General features: G+C 46.1%; 1 protein-coding gene across 1 annotated transcript in view; it reads right to left on the minus strand.

Moving 5' to 3' along the window:
• MYLK (myosin light chain kinase) overlaps positions 1 to 19,003 on the minus strand; it is a gene marked incomplete at its 5' end in the record, with an annotated part of 169,062 nt that overhangs the window by 111,946 nt on the left and 38,113 nt on the right. Inside the window, 6 exons of the mRNA XM_080918785.1 lie at positions 342 to 856; positions 1,956 to 1,974; positions 4,000 to 4,165; positions 5,463 to 5,613; positions 6,400 to 6,448; positions 15,661 to 15,868. Of these exons, the coding sequence (XP_080774911.1) occupies positions 342 to 856; positions 1,956 to 1,974; positions 4,000 to 4,165; positions 5,463 to 5,613; positions 6,400 to 6,448; positions 15,661 to 15,868 (1,108 nt within the window). The remainder of the gene's footprint in view (positions 1 to 341; positions 857 to 1,955; positions 1,975 to 3,999; positions 4,166 to 5,462; positions 5,614 to 6,399; positions 6,449 to 15,660; positions 15,869 to 19,003) is intronic.

Consider the following 19,003-nt stretch of genomic DNA (forward strand, 5'->3'; position numbering starts at 1 on the left):
CGCATTCACAGAGTCTAAGTCCTGTGAGAGGCAGGGTCCTAACATGGGGGGCAGGGGAGGGGGAGCAGAGGTAATTGGCCAGTTCTCCAGGTGAGACAGGAACAGGGAAACTAGGACAGAGTGGAAGGCACCTGCAGAGGGTTTGTCATGATGGAGACACCAGGGTGAGTCAGAGCATAGGACAAACACTGTTTCATACTCTTAGACGTACTGAACACTTTCTGTATTAATGTTTAAGAGACACATTAATACAGGAGGTGTAGACTGTGTGTACTGAAGGAAAGGAATGGCCATCAAGGAGCTACATTTTGGGAAGCAGCACTTTAATCAGCTTTACTCACCCTCACAGATGAACTTGACTGTTTGATCTTCAGTGACTTCTTGGCTTTGGGGCTGACTCTCAAATTTGGAAAATGTTGACTCCCTTTGGCTTTCCATAGAGATATTTCCAGTGACAAATTTGTTCCCAACTGAGCCTCCCAGGCCACAATGTCTGATAGGGAGTGTGGCTTGTTGAGAGCCAGCCAGACTCTTTCTCTTTTCCCCAGGAGAAAAGGTCCCTATGCCTGATAATCTTGCTTCTGGCTGGACTTTTGAGGCCTGCAGAGTAATGGTGCTGGTGGTCTTCTGCAGGATGGAGGGCTGCAGGACCTTTCTGGGAGAATCCTCATACAGCTTCAGCTTTGGTTCGTGTGGGGACTTGAGGTGACTGTTGGTAGCCCAGGCTGAGGACACACTCCTCTGGGGACTTGGGCAGTTCTTACTTTCAGCCACAGTCTCTGGGTCTTTGGAGATCCCATTGGTCACCTCCTTCCTGATGTCTGGACCGGAGGCCTTGGTTCCTCTTATAGACAACCTGCAAGACAATGATGCTCAGGAGGGGAGAAGGCACCGGGAACAGAGTGGCCACCTGGTCACTTCGCAAACATTACTTTCAAGGTACAGATTTCAGGTACCACAAAGCCCACAGGGGAAAGTTACTAGCAAAGTACTGCAGCTTGCTCTGTGTCACAAGCCAGACACGTGATCCTCCCTGTCCCTTTCACCAGTACTCCCTGTGCATTGATACATCTTTTCTCCAGGGGCTCTGGAGTTCAAACCAATCACAGGGTTCCCTTGCTCAAAAGGCCTCTCCCTAACCCAATCTAAATTGCCACTGCAGAGAATCTTTTAAAGTAAATTGAGTTAAGTCACTTGAAGGCCAAGGAGATTTCAGCTTTCCACTCTATTAATAATAAAGGAGGGTATCACCACAATGTCAGAGCCCCAGATCCTTCCTGTCACACAAGCCACTGACCTGCAGCTGGCCAGGCTTCTATAGCTGCATGGGGGTTGTTTGGGCCCCCAAGTCCTCCTCCCAGGCCTTTTCAGCATTGTTCCCTCTGTTAGGAATATGCTCTCCTGAGCTCTTCTTCACCTGCTAATGTCTACACTTCCCTGTCTGAGTTCAAATGTGGTATTTTCAGAAATGCCTTCTCCACCCAGGAATTGAAATTAGTGTCTTGGTCATTGTTCCCCAGAGGGATCACAATTGTGATTGTATTTGTGAGGCAGTTGACAACCCGTTTCTACAGTAGACAGCCAGCTCTACCCTGTGTCTGGCGTCTGCGGCATGCTTCCTATCCAGAAAGGAAGGAAGCACCAGGACTGTTGGCCAGAGGGACGAGTGGATTCCGGCCTGGGGTGGGATTAAGTCGCCCTTAGTGTGGTCCGCTTTGGAAGACACTGAGAGGATACTGAAGAAGGCATCACTGAGTGTTCTGAGAATCTTCAGACCGATGGTATCGCTAATACATCCAGACAGAAAATTACCACTGGAGAACAAAGGAAAGCACCCCAAATAAAGCCATCCCCCAAGCCAATCCTTATTTCCTACACAAGGACTTCAAAGGCATTTCGCTGCTGTTCTGTGTGTAGTACTTTAAGGTGGAGAACGATTATAAAGAAAGACATACCTAGTGGCATTGTCCAAACCTGGAAGAGGGGCAGAAAGACAGTGCATTACTTTATATGCCAAGCAGAAACAGCCAGAAGTGCCATCTTTTTCGTTTATTACAGAACTTGGGGCTTTGTGTAGTTGAGAAATCTTTCTCACACTAGGAGCACTTCCCTGACTGGGCTTTTTAACAGCAGCTAGGACCTGAGGGCATGGACCCTGTTCCCCTCCATCAAACAGAAAGACACATTACCAACTGAATTGCAAATCAAGAGACAAACCTCCAATTAAAATGCCAACAACGCTTTGTTACTTTTAGCCCCTTTGAACCATACACCCCCCCAAAGTGCATTTCAGACAGGTAAGCAGTTTAGAAACATACAAAGGAAGTGACATTTTATGCGCCCAGAAAAATTACAATATATTATTTTCTTACCATATCTACTGCTTTTTAAATTGTCTTGTGGAAAACCCCAAAATATCTACTAGTAGAAAGACAGATATTAGAAGTCCTTGAAAACCGCCAGCATGGTGTGGAAAGATTTTTTTACCAGTCCTGTCCGTCTGTCTTTTCTCTTATTATGTTTGTCTTTGAGTACTTTCAAACAAATCCGAGCAGTGTATCATTGTGTCATTAAGGACATTAAGAGAAAGTGGATTTTAAATGCAAGGCTATGGAAAATCAAGAAAGGGTGGCTAAGCCTTGCTGCAGAGGCTTGGCAGTTCCTGACCCACGGGGAGCGGCCAAGCCTCATTCTTTGATCAGGACTGGGGTTTCTTGTTTTAATTGCATCTTGTGGAACAGAAAATACCAGTGGGCACCGTACACAGAATGTCTCGGGGTGGCTCCATGAAACCTGTTTCTGGTAAATATGTTCACACGAGCAAGTTTCCTTCTGGGGACCGAGAAAACACTTAAATCAAAATAAAAAGACGATAGACAGACAGACAGACAGATAGACAGACAGACAGACAGATAGATAGATAGACAGATGACAGATACAAAAGGAAAAATCATAAGCAGAAACGGAAGGAGGAAGGCGATGAGGCCACTTCCCTTAAGCCCAAGACAATTCTGTGACCAATCTGTGAGCACTGTGCTTGCCAGTACCTCCCCCATGTACACGCTCAGACTTCCCCAGGCCGGATTGGGGAAGGCTAGAGAACTGTAAGCAGGCGACCAGAGAGACTGCAAAGGAAGAACAGATAGGGGTTGAGGCCAAAAGCAAGGAAGAGCAGGGATTGTTGACATGTCCAGTCTGGTGAGGAGAATCCTGGGTAGAAAGAGTTAAGTTGAGTGAGCATTTTGTAGGGTCTAAAAGAAACTTGGGACAAATGGCTAACTGGGGTGCCTATCAGCATACCAAAGCACCTGCTGGTCTCTAGGCTCACTCAGTACCCCTACCCTAAACCTCTCCAGCTCCTGGGCTTACCTTTCCCCATCATCTCAACCCTATCCAATTCCCCCACCCCACCCTGCCATTTCGGCCACATCTCTTTGGTCACCTTTGGTTGCTTCTCTTCCTCTCTGCCTCTCCCTATCTTGCGTCTAGCTACAGCGTGCTAGCCACGTTTAGTCTACTAGTTTCTCTTTCTGTTCTAGACTCTTCCGATGCCTTGGGGTGTACTCTGCCTCACATCTACAATAAAAACCTCCTCTTCAGCTTTACCTTAGAGCAGTCCTGTCCTCACTTTATACACATCTGCTTTTGAGGGACAAAATGGACAAGTTAGATTTCAGGCAGGAACAGTGGCATCAGCAACATCCACACTCTCCCCATAGTCAGATATAAAAATGCTACCTGAACTAGGAGTGACACTGAAGACACTGAAGGGGCGGGGCCTAGTTAGGATCACAAATGAAGGGAACAGACAGCTCACTGCATCTTCCTCTGGGCCTGGGCTGGGCTGCTAGCTCATCCCTTTCTCTTCTAGTAGAAAACTGTGGTTGAAGATGCATGCTTGTTAGTGTGGCACATGTATACACAAAGGCGGTGTTAGGAATAGCTCCCTCTACGAGGGTCCTGACATCAGGAAAGGTCCCTCTGCCTCAGCTCCCATACCTGGGATGGAGAGCTCCGCCGACATGGAGGCTTTCCCTGACCCATTCGCCACCAAGCACGTGTACACGCCTATGTCGTCCTGAGTGACCTCATGGATTTCCAGGATCTGCATGCCGTTCTTCTCTGACATAGACACTCGGGCACTTGGCTGCAACGGGACATTTCCCTACAAGTGGAATCAGGAGAGCTTGGTTACAGACGTCCTGCCTCCCCCAGTCCTACGGAATGGACACCAGGGCTTGGGTACACAGCATCTGTTCTGTGATCTCCAGATAGTCATCATTGTGATGACTCTGTTCATTTGTTTGTTAACTTGACACAAGGTAGAGTCATCTGAGAAGAGGGAACACCTCAACTGACAAAAGAGTCCCATCAGACTGACCTACTGGGGAGCATTCTCTTGATTGGTGATTGATGTGGAAGGGCCCAGCCCCACAGTGGGTCATGCTGTCCCTGGGCAGGTGGTCCTGGTGTGTGTGAAAAAGCAAACTATGCAAACTATGAGGAGTAAGCGTGTAAGCAGCACTCCTCCACGGCTTGTGCTTCAGCTCCTGTCTCCAGGTCCCCCTGCCAGCTTCCTCCAATGACAGACTATGATGTGGAGGTGTAAGCAAAATAATCCCTTTGCTCTTCAAGTTGCTTTTGGTCGCGGTGTTTCACACAGTTAACAGAAAGAAGACTGAGCCAGTCATGCCCTGAGCTTTCAGCCTTGAGGCTTCTGCACAGGCTTGGTGCTGATGTGTGGAAACTGCCTCAGAGAACCTGTGTTTCTTTGAAGGAATGGAACTCCAGAATGCCCTGTATCTCTCCCTTCAGTTTTTTTTCTTGCCCTCCTTTTTTTCCCCCTGAGGATGAGTTTAGAAGAATCAAGAAGAAGTAAAAGAAATTCTACCACCCATTTTACCCAAGAGCTTCTTCTATGAAAAACCCATTCTCTCTCTGGCCTTGACCCTACTCTTCCTGACATCCCTGAGTACCCTGTTCCATCTTCACCTCTCTCTTTGCTGGGTACCACCATCTCTTCTGCCTCTCTCCACTTCGCCTGGGTATGAATGGTCTGTAAAGCACATCTGCATGGAGTGTCTCCCTAACATGCATTAGTCCTACCTCAAAGATGAGGAGACTAGGTTCCAGGAGATTAGTAGCTTCATGATTAGTAGCATGTGCTTTATGAACCATAGAGCTTTTGCCTGAAACCCAGTGCCCCATTCAAATTCCTTCTCTTGAGATGCCTAGTCCGTCTTTGAACAAAAGCTTTATGCCGTTTTGTAAGTTGAGGATAAGAACACCATGGTCTTAGTAACAGCAGGGGAACATTAAAATAGAATGTGACTATCACATATACTCAGAACCTTAGGGGAAATGCCCAGGTTGGGGCAGAAGGAACTAGAAAGACAGATTCCCAGGGTTTGAACTCTTGGGCTTCCTGGGAAGGGTCAGAGTCTGGGTGGACAAAACCTCACCTTGAGCCAGGTGACGTGTGGTGGAGGCCGGCCAGTGATCTTGCAGGAGAATCGCCCTGTCTGCCCTTCTTTGACCACAGCTCTGCCCAGCTTAGTGGCAAACTTTGGTGGGCACTCGCCCCAGATGCTAGGACAAGTCTCCCCTGAAAATCTGTCCCGAGAAAGAAATCAACAGAGAATCCCCTTAGACTGGGTAGTAATTCCGATCTTCCATTCCTGCCTAGGTTGCTTAAATTGTGGTCAGAAACCATTTAAGGGTTGCTTTTCCCATCTTCATGCCTCAAACACTTCTTTTAACACGTCTTCTATGCACAAATCAGTGGCACCAGAACATATCACCTCTATCACATGGGCATGCAGCTGCATCACATCCACTAGCCTCCCTTAAACCTTAGTTCTAACTGAGCTCTGGCCTAAAGCCTAGATTTTGGCATGCTTGCTGTATGCAACATCCAAAGCTGACTTATGGGAACCTCCAGAAAGATTCTCCACTCTGCTTTTGCCTGGTATTCTAGCTGGGTGTAGAGGCTCCAGGAGACAGAGCTACAAAACAGAGAAAGTATGGGCTTCCTGAAGAGAACGTGGAAGGCTCTCACCCATTCAAGAACAAGTTAAGAAAAAACCTAGGTCTGGGGCTCGCCTGTGACAGTAGCTACTGTTAATACCTCTAAACCTACTCATTTATGGTTTTATCCATTATCATCTTAAGTGTTAAGAATCCTCCGAAGGCCATAGACACATTCTCCCACTCCCTCAGTATTTAGCAGCTGAGCCAAAGGTGCTAGCCACAGAACCATCGAGAAAGAATCTCAATGTTCCCCATTCTTCAGTTATTACAACCTGGGACATAGAAGACTTATGCCCTATACTTTGCTTATTAAGTCAGCAGGAAAAGATAACCCAACCCTTACTCTGGCTTGAGCATTCCAGAACTTACCCTGAGGCTTTAGAAAGAGCGAGCTGACCATGCTTCTTCATAAAATTCCCTGTAACACACAGAGAGAAGGCTAGAGAGTCAGGGCCAGGTTGCATCCATCAATGTCGGCAATGAGTCATCCAGGTTCAAGAACAGGGGAGGATGGAGCAATGTGCAAACCTTGATGAGAATGTGCTGACTCAGTGTGAGCACCAGGCTAAAGCGTCACAAACACTGGGCATGAGTTCTTGTAACAACTTAATGAATTAGGTAATTCACTATTTTTCCATCTTTTTAAAAATGTATTTATTGTTATTTTGCGCATATGCATGCTTGCCTGTATGCATATACGTACATCAGGTGCATACCTGGTGTCTGTGGACATACAACATATGAGCCATAGGAGGGTATTGGATCTCCCAGAATTGGAGTTACAGATGGTTCTGAGTCACTGTGTAGGTGCTGGGAACCGAACCTGGGTCCTCTGTAAGAGCAGCAAATACTCCTAACAGCAGAGCTGTCTCCCCATGCCTCTCCCCATCTTTTTTCAGTGGGTAACAAAGACGAAATTCAGAGAAGTCACACGTATAAATAATAGAACCTAAAGTGATTCAGGAATTCACCCGGTCTCCCACATTCTAGAATACTCAACCTCTTGGCTGAGTTGTGAGGTAGTACTTGGGACTTTCTATTGTTAGAGTTAATCCAGGACTGGTCCAGAACATGCTGCAGCTTCAGTGATGGAAGGAGATACCATGTGCACCTCTTTACAATGAATACAATCAATGCCCAGTTCTCCCACAGAACGCTGAGAGAACAGCAGCAAACAGAAACAGAGCTGGAATGAGCCACCACGAAGTCACACCTCCCCAGATCAGCAGTCTAGCCGGTCCTCGGTGAGCTGCTGCTATGCTAGATGCCACCAGGTCTAGCTGAAAAGCTAATATATGTTTATTATATATATTAGGCTCAATGCCACTGAGCCTGGGTGAGCTGCTGACGTACTGGGCAGAAAACGGTAATATAGCAAACCTAGAGACACCACGTGGGGGAATCCTTTATCCAGCTGCTGCAGCTGAAGAGGGAATGGAAAACGTGACCAGAAAATAACAGTGCAGTAACATAACTACATAAAGTGGTTTGGTCTGTAGTTAGGAGAAGGGGAGGAAGGGTATTTCTGAGACAGCCATCACCTGGATGTTGGTCTCTGTCTTCCATAAGCTGTGAATGTGTACAGAAGCCTAACAAGGCCCACATGGAACCCAGTTGTTGGGCTGTCATGCTCATATGAGGGAGTGTCTGCTTTGGGGAATGTAAGAGCATTTACTGGGGAATGGTGGGTTTCCTTACACTCTCTCAGCTATCACATTTCCAGGACAGGACAGGGATGGACCCCTGGGTAGAGGCTTAACATCACAGTTAGCATTTCCCCAGCCACACCAATCTCGAGATTTGACAGAGCATCAGTGAGACAGGATCCACACCCGACGCTCGGGGCCACATTCAACTTGGGATGTCATGGACCAGTGATCACTGCTGATGCATTTGGTCCACAGGACCACAGAACGAGCCATCCGCCATCCCACTCTCTAGACAAGGTTAAATACACTTAAGCTCATCAAAGGAGAGCCTGATTTTGAAAGGACCCAGTTGACATGGACAGTTAAGATGGATGCTGGGATCCTTCCATACTGTTGGAGGAAATACAAGAAGATGCACATTGATAACAGCGGATCTTTTTATATATGCATTTCCCATAGAAGAGCAAAGAATGCTGCTTATAGGTGCTTCCCTGTCAGAGCAAGGGCGATTTGCCTGATGATTCAGGGGCAGTGCACGAAGGTGGTTGGCTAGACGTGGAACTGAGGAATGCTCACGTCAATATGAGTTTACGACAGAACAAAGGGAATTTGGACTATGATAACTAACAATCTCTTTGGGTGTGGGAGAGAATTCAGCTGTAAATAGATAAGGTGAAATGAATCCTGCAAAAGTATGCAAATCTGGCAGAATTGTAAGGCAACGATGGAGAACAAGTGGACAGGAGATCAAGGTAGAAGGCGGACATGGGGAGGACATGAAGAGAGCTGGTGAGGACAAGACAGTGAAGGCATTTAACTACTCAGCTCAGCCATTTAAAGGACAAGGTAAAGACAATGCTGGAGCAGAAAGTTCCACAGAGAGGAGCTGACAGGAACCCGGGAGCTTTTCCTCAAATGTAAGAGCAGGAACAGAACTCTGGTTTAGAAGTGAGTAATGCCGTTGCATGCAGGGAGGAGGGAAGGTCTCTGCAGTGTGGCAATGCCGCAGTCCATCACACAAACAGGACTTCTAGCACCGAAACAGACATGGTTCATACTCACGCCAGGGCAACAGGAGCAAACCCGGGCTGTTCCAGGTGAACCAGAAATAGCCAGCCTACTTGATCCATCTTCAAAGCGTTTCTTATAGAAGGCTTAAAATAGTGCTTCTCTGCTCTGTTAGAACAAATCTCACTTTCATAAGATGCCTTTCAGTCTTGCCCGGGGTCACCTTGGATTGAAGTTCACAGCTAATTGGCCATGTATATGGTTTCAGAAATTCATGTAAAGCCTTAATTAAAGCAAGGTGACACAGAAATAGACTGGAATCCTGTGTCACAGTATGTAATGGTTCTGCTGAAACACGCCGGGCGATAATGAGGCGCTTGGATGCTCGCAGGGCTTGTCCAGCATGTTTGGATCTTAAAAACGAATGCCCAGAATTCATACCATCAAGGAATACAGGAAAGGCCGGGGGGGGGGGAGTAAGGTGGAAATGAAAAGAAAATTGTTTTAGGATAAAAGATCATGCATATTATATTTTAAAAAACCATAAATAGCCTTAAAAGGTGACACAGCAAGGTAAGTTAAGGGATGATCACAAGGAAAGAGAGAAAAAAACCCTCAAGTGTGACATCAAAACAATTCTGTTTTATGGTACAGACTCAAGTAATAAAAAGTTATTGTGGAAACTTTATCTATGTCTTAAATACCTATCATGCCTTGCAAGACACCCTCAGTGAGGGTGTTGAGGAAAGGTGGTGGGCAATGGAGGGGGCACACACCACAGCTGTAACTTAAGACTAACCTCACTACGCCACCTTCCGGATCACAAATTCATCACCCCCAACATGTCAAGACAAGTGAGAACAAAAAAAAACCCAAGTGAGACAGGCATCTTTCACATGTCTCCAAGTGAGACATGTATCTTTCACATGTGTCCAAGTGAGACAGGCATCTTTCACATGTGTCCAATGCTCTTGGCTCCAGCTCTGCCGAGTGTCAGGTTTCCTCCGGTCTACACGGGTTGTATGTAAACATACACAATGCTCACATGTACAATAGCCATATTTCACTTAACAGAAAATGTGCACGAACCACACTCCACAATGAGTTTTAAGCTATAACTTCAAGGCTTCTCTCTTTATATTGGCCATAGTTTTCACAAGTTAAAAAAGTCTGGGTGTTACTGAAGACCACAGAGCCACTGTCTTACATGTTTATGAAGCATTGTTCCAGCAGGACTGTAAGGAAGAGGGGGACAATCCTTGCCATGGAGCATATACTTTATACTAGTGTTTTTCCACTAGTGCCCACAAGCTTCCCTGACCACTGGGAAGAGAAGGGGCCTTGTGAATGCCATACCTTCTCCCCTGGGGATGTGGTGCCGCTCCAACTTGGGATCAGGGCTCTAGTGGTAGAGAAATGGCTGGGATTCTATCAGCTGGCAGATCACACGTGGTACTTAGGAAAGGGGAGAGGGCTGAGGGAAACTAGGGGGTGGTGAGGTGCTCCTTGTGGGGAATTTTGCAGCAATAGGGTCCTTTCTGTTCTCATTCAAGCACTCCACCTGAGTTCTGGGGAGAGCACTTAACTGGCTCCCAAGTGTGGGAAGGGGAGGCTGCTGAAGTCAAAAGGGGGGCAGGATCTCTGGACCGAAGGGGGAGAGATGCAGCCTGGTTGGGGTTCTCCATGAGAGAGCTCTAGGCACCAAGAGAACTAGAAGGTCTGTGGGCTGCGGAGATAAACAAGAGCCAAATCACACCTATGGGGCCTGGCTGACAGTGAGTCATGGGAGGATTCAAAGGGAGAGGGTGATAAAATCTGGTTTCTACAGGTATTTTAAATAGCGGCATGGGCACTGGAGTGAGGACAAGATAAAGAAGGAGACCATTGGGAACTGTGCGTGTGTGTGTGTGTGTGTGTGTGTGTGTGTGTGTGTGTGTGACACAACATGCTAGCAATCAGGACCCAGATAGTATCACTGGGAATGGCAACCAAAAAAATTGTGTAGGAGATGGCAAAACAGGACCTGGTGACACCTGGTGTAAGGATAGCTAGTATTTGGAAATGACTGAGGTTGCCATTTCTAAGAAGATACAGATTGTCACCTGTTAATTTCAACAGCCTTCATGGCCCTGTGGATGTCTTAACTATAAATTTTAAAGTACCTCTGCCAAGGATTCCTGTTGTGATACAAATGAAACTTTTCCCTATACAATCTCTTTCCTATTTTGTATTGTATTGCATTACATTGCATTATATTGTATTGTATTGTGTTGTGTTGTGTTGTGTTGCGTTGCGTTGCGTTGCGTTGCATTGCATTGCATTGCATTGTGTTGTGTTGTATTGTATCTGTGCAGTACCTTCCCTTATGTAGTCCACTTTTGCTGGAACACACACACACACACATACACATACATACACACACTGCTCCTACACTGTGATGCTCACTAGAGGATACATTCCTCCATGGAGGCCAATGTCCTCTATGGATCCAGAAATTCCAGGGGTTCTGTATGAGGCTCCACGAAATTGACACACTGAACAATTCTTCTTCAAGGGATTGAAATAAAATACAGAGTTGGAAGTATTGGAAGGAAAATACTTCCTAGTGATTCATGGATGGTCAAGGAGTTCAGGAATTGCTGCATGGGGTTTTGTATGGGAAGATTAGATAAATAGTTCCCACAAGTGACTTATTTAAACAAAAATCTTAAATTATTATTATTTATGTGTACGGGTGTTTTGCCTGCATGCCTGTGTGCACAGTACCCTAGTTGAGACCACAAGAGGGTTCAGATGCCTTTGGAACTTGAGCTGCAGATCAGTCAGTGCAAACCTCCATATAGGTGCTGGCCCTCTGGAAGAACAGCCAGTGCTTCCAGCCACTGAGCCACCTCTCCAGGTCCAGCAAGTGATTACTTATTATAATTCACAACTACTCTATAGAGAAATTGTTGGTACTTAGTAGCAAGAAAACATCTCTTTTACAGTCATCTTTTAGGGACCAAGACTCCATCTAAGTTTATTTCTCTAGAGCTTCCTGCTGTGACAGCCCAAGTCACATGGGGGCATGTGGCAAGCATTCTCTTGCAAACCTAAGTCATAAAACGCCAATCTCACCAGTTATCAGAAAGCCATCAGAGATGAGGTCTCTCTAATCTGAGGTGCTGCTCTTTTGATAAGATGTTGTATTAGTCAGTTTACAGGCACCTCCTGTGCAGGTGTCAGGTTGGGGTCATCCACCAGCAAAGACATCACATGGAAACAGCATTTTAAGCAAAAACCTAGAGCAGTTCATTTCATCAATAAGCAACTTGAAAGATGATGCACTTTAAACTTGACAGGGGTGCATCTTGAAAGATGGTCTAATAAATAAAGACTAATAAAACACTTGGAAGAAAGGAAAGAAACTGTGATGACTGATCATGGTCATCATCTTGACTGCATCTTTAATCAACTAAAACTAAAGAGGTGGGCATCCTGTGAGGGGTATTCTTAACTGTATTATCTGAGGTGTTAGGAAAAAGATGAAGTGTGTGTGTGGGGGGGATGTTCCATGGAGGTGCGATGAGGCACGGGGGCAAGGGTAATACTTCTGGGGGACTCATGTTGGGAATTCCTTCCCCCTGAGGGACCAGCCACATAACCGTATAGTATGGAATAGAGTTTATTCAGGGCATGGGGAGGGGAGTTAAGGAGGTAGTAGGGGGAGAGAGAGAGGGAGAGAGAGAGAGAGAGAGAGAGAGAGAGAGAGAGAGAGAGAGAGAGAAGAGGAGGCATGTGTGCTTACATTTGACTAACCCAACCTGTAGTTCTGGTGAGAGCAACTGTGAATCATCTCTTCTGGGCTCCTAAGCATATAAGCTGCTACCAAAAGTTTCTCTGTTTTCTCAGATTCAAAAGGCCTTTGGAGAGGCAAGTCAATATCACACTTTATCATATGGTGGGGATACTTACTTATCATGTTTCTGTTGATTATATACTGAAATGATGGGATTTTGGATATACTGAGTCAAATAAAACTTTTTATTAAAATTAATCTCACCTAATGTGGTGGTTTGAATGGTAGCCACAAAGAGTGGCACTATTAGGAGGTGTGACCTTGTTGAAGGAATGTGTGGAAGAGTCCTCTCCTGGCTGCCTTCGGATCAGTATGCAGAACCTGGCTTCTCCAGCATCATGTCTGCCTGGATGCTGCCCTGCTTCCCACCAAGATGGTAATGAACTGAACCTCTGAAACTGTAAGTCATCCCCAATTAAATGTTTTCCTTTATAAAAGTTGTCTTGGTCATAGTGTCTCTTCACAGCAATAAAATGCTAATGAAGACACCTGATTTTTAAAATGTGGCTTTAGCAAACCTAATGTCCCATGTACGATGACCCTGGAACAGCTTGTGGCAAATTAGAGGCACTTGAAGCATGGCTGCTTCCCCTGTGTGGGCCTGGGGGTAACTGTGTGGTCCTGTCTCTAGGCACCTATTTCTACAGTCCTTGGTTCTAATTGCCAAACTGGAAGTTGGGCAAGAAAGCTTTCATTTTCACAGACTTCCCTCTATAAGTATTCTAAGGATGTTAGCTGCAGCTCAGGTAATCACTGGGCACTGCTTCCTGATAGCCAGGAGCTGCTCTGATCCTTACACCACTCTGTGTGATGCCCTCGGTCTTAAAGGAAAAGAAAGCACAGGGAGGCCATGTGCTCACACTTAGAAATTAGCAGAGCTAAAACTCAACTAAGGCATTTGACTTGACTCACTGCACAACACTGCCTCCTAAACTTGGCCAATAAAGGTTAAAAGCTTCTACCCTCTCAGTCAAATGTTTGAGCCCAGGACCTCTGTTCTGTTCATGGATGAACAGAACGGGGAACACAGCATGGAGTTGCAGGGGAGCCCAGTGGGCTGGCTGCTGGAGTCACTTCTTGAAAGTTGATGCTAATGTGGCAGGTTGACAACTTCTCCATGGGAGTGGGTGATGAATCCATCCTTCTAGGCCTATGGGGCTTAGGGTGGCCCCAAACACATCGGCTCAGACAGGCTTCTTATATGGCAGTGGAATGCACACAGGCCCATTCACACAGAGAGGCTGCAGGCATGAGACCATTTTCCCGTTAGAGTTAGAAGCATAATGCTTCTTAAATGCCTGAGCCAATCTATCCCAATTAAAACCCACACAACGAGGAGGAACATGAGCCTTGTCTTGCTCTACTGTGATTGCCCTACCTCCTTGCTTCTGGCCTGAAAATGTTCTTTCAGGGTTGAGCCATCAGATCCAATATCCTGAACAGCAGGAACCAAGAAGAAGGTTCACAAGTTATCTTAGTATTATGTAGACCAAGCTAGCTTTGAACTCAGAGATCTACCTGTGTCTACCTCCCAAGTGCTGAGATTAAAGGCATATAGCACCACCATACCTGATTATGTCTGTTTTATATAATTTCCCTGCATTCCCAACACACCCCAGTCTTCCTTAATATGGATCAGAGAATAAGGGCTAACCCAGGCTGCAAAGCCTGGACTCCACACCTGCTTTCTGCAGAAGCCAAGGTTCAGAGGTTTTAAGTCCCACATTTTGTTGCAAATGTTGGGATCAGGACTTTGGACCATGACTCATAACTTAGCACCTCTCCGTTCTCAGCTCCAAACAGGAAATCAGAAAAGGGAAGAGGGTGATTTTTGTTCAAAGGCCTCAAATTTCAAAGCTTAGGCTTTGTGGTCAGTTAGTATAGAGATAGCACTGTGCTAAAGTGGCTCCTGACAGGCTTATCCTGAGCCCCCTGACCAGGAGCCACCTTCTGTCCAGAATGCCCCTGCCACAGGCACTTGAGGGCCATTAAAATGATTGAGTTTTGCTTAGTTAAAGAATTTAAGGAAAGCATCCAAACTATGCTCAGCAGAACTTGTGTGACCTGCAACTGTGTGGGGAAAAGAGGTGAAGGAGTGGCCACTGGCCCAACTGCACTGCATCCCTTCTAGAACTTTCCAAGGCTGCTTTAACTAGCTATCTTTATTGTTCACAGTGTTTCCTGCAAATGAGGTTAGGAGTACAGTCTTCTGAAAAAACAAAACAAAAACAATACAACAACAACAACAACAAATGAAGGAGCAAGTTTGGCTACCTTGCTTATCAGCTCCCAGAAAGGCCTAGAAAGGTCTGGGGAAGCATGTCTTACATCCGAGGGGCTGGCAGACCCAGACATCAGACCTGGAGTCTCTACCAGTGGCCTCACATGGAATGTTCAACCCAGCAGAGCAGCTTCAGCCTGCCAGGAAGGCACACCAGTGACAAGCCCTAAAATTATTTATAGTCAAATGTTTCTCCCAGATGCTTTTAAGTTAGTAGGATTATTTCAATCACAGAAGTGGGGGGGAAAGACAACTGACCGTGTATTAATTAACAGACATATTTTTCGTTACATATTCATTATAGTGAGCACTATTACCTCATGGCGATGCTAATGATGGTAAAGTCCTTCCCAGTCATTCCCCAAACATTTGGTATTCACCTGTGCAGAGAATGTTCCAGATGCCCAAGAAACAGAAATAGACGAGATGGTGACCCTGTGTCTCAGAGCTGTGCAATGGGTGAGAGGGGGGCATGCCTTAAAAGGAAGCTGTGAGGGAATTTACAGGAAGGGGAGTTAAAAGCTGGGGAGCTAAAAGGGGGTTCTCTAAGTTGGGGATGTTTGAGCAGAGACCTGAAGTGCAAACTAGGTGAAGGACCAAGGCAAGAGCTCTTGTCAAGTGAGAGCAAGGCTTGGCCATGGTGGGGAGACAGGCAAGGAGAGTGGGAGATGGGCCATGCATCCCCTTGTAAGATCACTCCTGAGAGTCTGTTTGTATTCTTGGTGTGATGTGAGTCATGGCTGGATGGAACATGAGTCAGGACAGTCCGAAGCCCCAAACTGGGTGCGGCTTCTCATCTAAGTCCCTCCATCTTTGAGAGCTCAGCTCCTGCAGCGGTGCCCGGTGGGACTCACCTTCTACAGTCAGCTCCACGGTGACCTGGCGGGCACCACTGCCATTGCTAGCTTCGCAGGTGTACTTGCCCTTGTCCTCCTCGCGGACAGTGTGAATGACAAGGCTGAAAGTCCCCCGCACTCCACCGTCCAGAAGGAAGCGGCCACCATTGGTGATGGTCTGCCCATTTCTGTGCCATGTCACCTGGGGCTCTGGGTAGCCACGGACCTATGAGAAAAAGAGATTGTAAGGGCTCTTGTTTTAAACACACTCACCATGTGCTGTAGCGTTCAGGGTTCATACTTTCTATGCATTACACACTGGGTTACAAAAAAAGATACCTTTTAATATTTTGACAATAAATCATTGAGTTCCAACCTGTCTCTCTCTGCAGCTTTCCTGTGGCTACTGGAAAAGATGGCCCCCTACAAATGTCCCCACGACCCTTTCAGCTCTGCCTCTAGCAATATTTAAGACCGTCTGTGAGTGCTCTCTGCTCAGTGCCTTTCCAAGTCCTTGACACACCCACACTTCACCCTATTCAGAGAGGAAAGCGATCTCAAAGGAGAGAGATGCAGAGAAAAACCCCAGTCTAAGAACTCCCGTTGAGGGATTAGAGCAATGACTCAGCAGTTAGCAGAATGTATTGTTCTTATAGAGAACACAAATGTGGTTCCCAGACATGTCAGGAGGTCTTGCCCATGTCAGGAAGCTCATAACCATTTGTAATGCCACCTTCAGGGGGGATCTGAGGCCTTTTCTTGACTCTTTAGGCACCTGTGTTCTCATACGAATCAGAAGGGGGGGGAGGAGAAGGAGGAGGAAGGAGGGTGGGAAAGAGAGGGAGAGAGTTTACTTTTTAATTCTGCTTGTGTTCCAGATATAAAAATTCTGTAAGTACCCTTGAACACCTGGGACTCAATGGCCCCTCAGGCTGGTCCAATCTTCAGAGGAGCGGGGCTTAACCAATTTCAAGGAGACTGGAGAATTGAACTTCTGCATTGGAAAATGCACAAGCACAGCTTGAAAGTCTCCTTAGAAGGGAACATTTTATTACAGAAGATTGTAGGCACGGCTTTTATCTATGAGCCACTTCAAGGCAAGAGAGGATGACTTCAGGAGAAATTAAACTAAAATTTGCAGTGTGACCCCCCCAACACACACACATACTCTATAGGTCTCCCTCTTTCTTGCAAGGTCAGGTAGCAATGATATATGGGTCTCAGGGGTTACGTGTGTTTGAACTCCTGGGACCCACACATACTTCCTTCCTTAAGTGCAGTAAACAGTCTGTATGTGGCTGAGTCTCCTCTGCTCTTCTGGTCCCAGAATCTTCAGACCCAAGTCTGAGTATCTAAGGTGTAGATTTTTGTTCCTCAGGAAAGAAGTTTTGGGTCCCACTTAGAAAGCCCAAAGCCAACAACCCCTTGAAGAATTCACACAACCATCCCCTTCGGCAACAGTTTATAAATCTTCCATGACCTGCCTCTCCAGCCCTGCTGATGTAGAGTCAGGATTCAATGGAAAAGAAAACTCAAACCCAAGTCAGTATATTCATCTTATGTGTAATTCCCATCAACAAACAAAATAGCTCCTTCTATAAAAACCCAAATTATACTCAAGACAGAGATGGATTACCCACAAGGAAATGCTTCAGTTCTTAAGTTGTGCCCTCCAAAACATGGCAGCAATGCCTGAGGCCACTGTGGTCTCACCACAGCAATGGTTTCCTACCGTAGGTTGGCAGGAAGAAGGTGAGCACATCCACCTAGGTATAAGCACCCTCACTAGTGTTACAGAAAGCCAAGTGTGAATGTGCGTGTCTCTGGGCGAGTACTGCTATGGAAGTCTCCCTTGTTCCTTTTAGTTAACCGTTCACACGTGATATTTCTGGAAATGTCACACATTTAGTCTTTGTTAAACAGAAGAAAATATAGATGTGTAACCTCTGTTCATGTCTCTAGTGGACATATAGTCACTAATTTATTATTATTATTGAAATAAAAGAGCTATACAAATAACCATCACGTGTGTTTGAAGACGGCCTGTATCATGACACCAGATAAAATCTTGCCATCCTATGGCTTTAATTTTGTCACAAACACAGTCATGTAAAGAAACACCAGACAACAATATGTCCTGACTCCTCAGCTTTTCAGAGAACCAGCAAGGACACCCTTGTGGAGCTGCTCATATGAGAATTCCAAACCTTGTCTCTCTTCTCCTGAACTCTGTAAGACAGGGCTAGCCCACCCTCCTGAAGATGATCCCAGGCTTCCTGTCAGCTTCAGAGCATAGGAGCTTAGCCCTGCAAGCAGGAGGAGATAAATCATTAACAGCACATATGGCTTCCAGGCATTCCAGCAGCCGGCACAATGGCCCCCTGCAGCAGGCCGCTGGGGGTATCAATGTTTAACTGGGTACACACTGAAATGGGTCCAGACCTCAGGGACATATTCTCTTGGGCATTTTCTTTATTCCCCCATCATGTACGCATATTCCAAAGTTGCTTTTGAAATGCCTAATTAGAATAAATATTCAACGGTTTTTAAATACGCTGAAACTGGCATTAGTTAAGAAAGTCAAAGTGTACAAAGGACTTTCAAAGCTCCTGGATCTAGAGCAAAGGCAGGGCCTCGGTGAACTTGCTCAGTCCCAAGGTCTGAATGATCTGCAATGTGAATGCGGGTCCTACCACTATGAAAGTTCATCAAAGTGCTTTCTGGCGTCAGTAAAGATCGTTCGGTTTAAGGCTGTCTCTTTTATCACTGCCTGTTCACTATGCTGGGGCTCAAGTAGGGAAGACAGGAAGTCTTGGTTCACATTCTTGGCATCTCTGAATGGCCTTCAATTAAGACACCACTGGTGGGATTTTTTATGGCTATGATCTTGCAGAGGCCAATGAACACCCCCACCAATATCTCGTTCTCCGAGAACCTTGATTCCCAGCTATGAGGAGGGATCTCATGTTGAAGGATGCTATCATCCGAGCATCACAGCCATCACCTTCATTGGAACATTTGTGACCAATTGCAAGAGATCCCCGAAGTCTGGCTTATTTATTACTGATCATCCCTCATAGAAAAGAGGAAGTAGAGTCATTGGACCCTCAGCTGAGATGACAGCTGCTTTGTCCTGAGCCTCCAAAGCAGTCTGTAACTGCACACAGCCTTCTGGTCTTGAGAGTGCATAGACTGTCAAAGGTTAACTCAAGGGGACTGTATCTATGCAGCTATGGGGAAGTCTTCATCTATGCTGGTGTGATACTTTGTAATGGTGAGTTTGCTTTAGGGTCACCCACACTCCTGTGAGTGACTCCTTACCTATGTTTTCTGTAACTAAGCCGATAAACTCATTGGTTCT

The sequence above is a fragment of the Micromys minutus genome (assembly GCF_963924665.1).
Source record: "Micromys minutus genome assembly, chromosome: 7".
In the NCBI taxonomy this organism is placed as follows: Eukaryota; Metazoa; Chordata; class Mammalia; order Rodentia; family Muridae; genus Micromys; species Micromys minutus.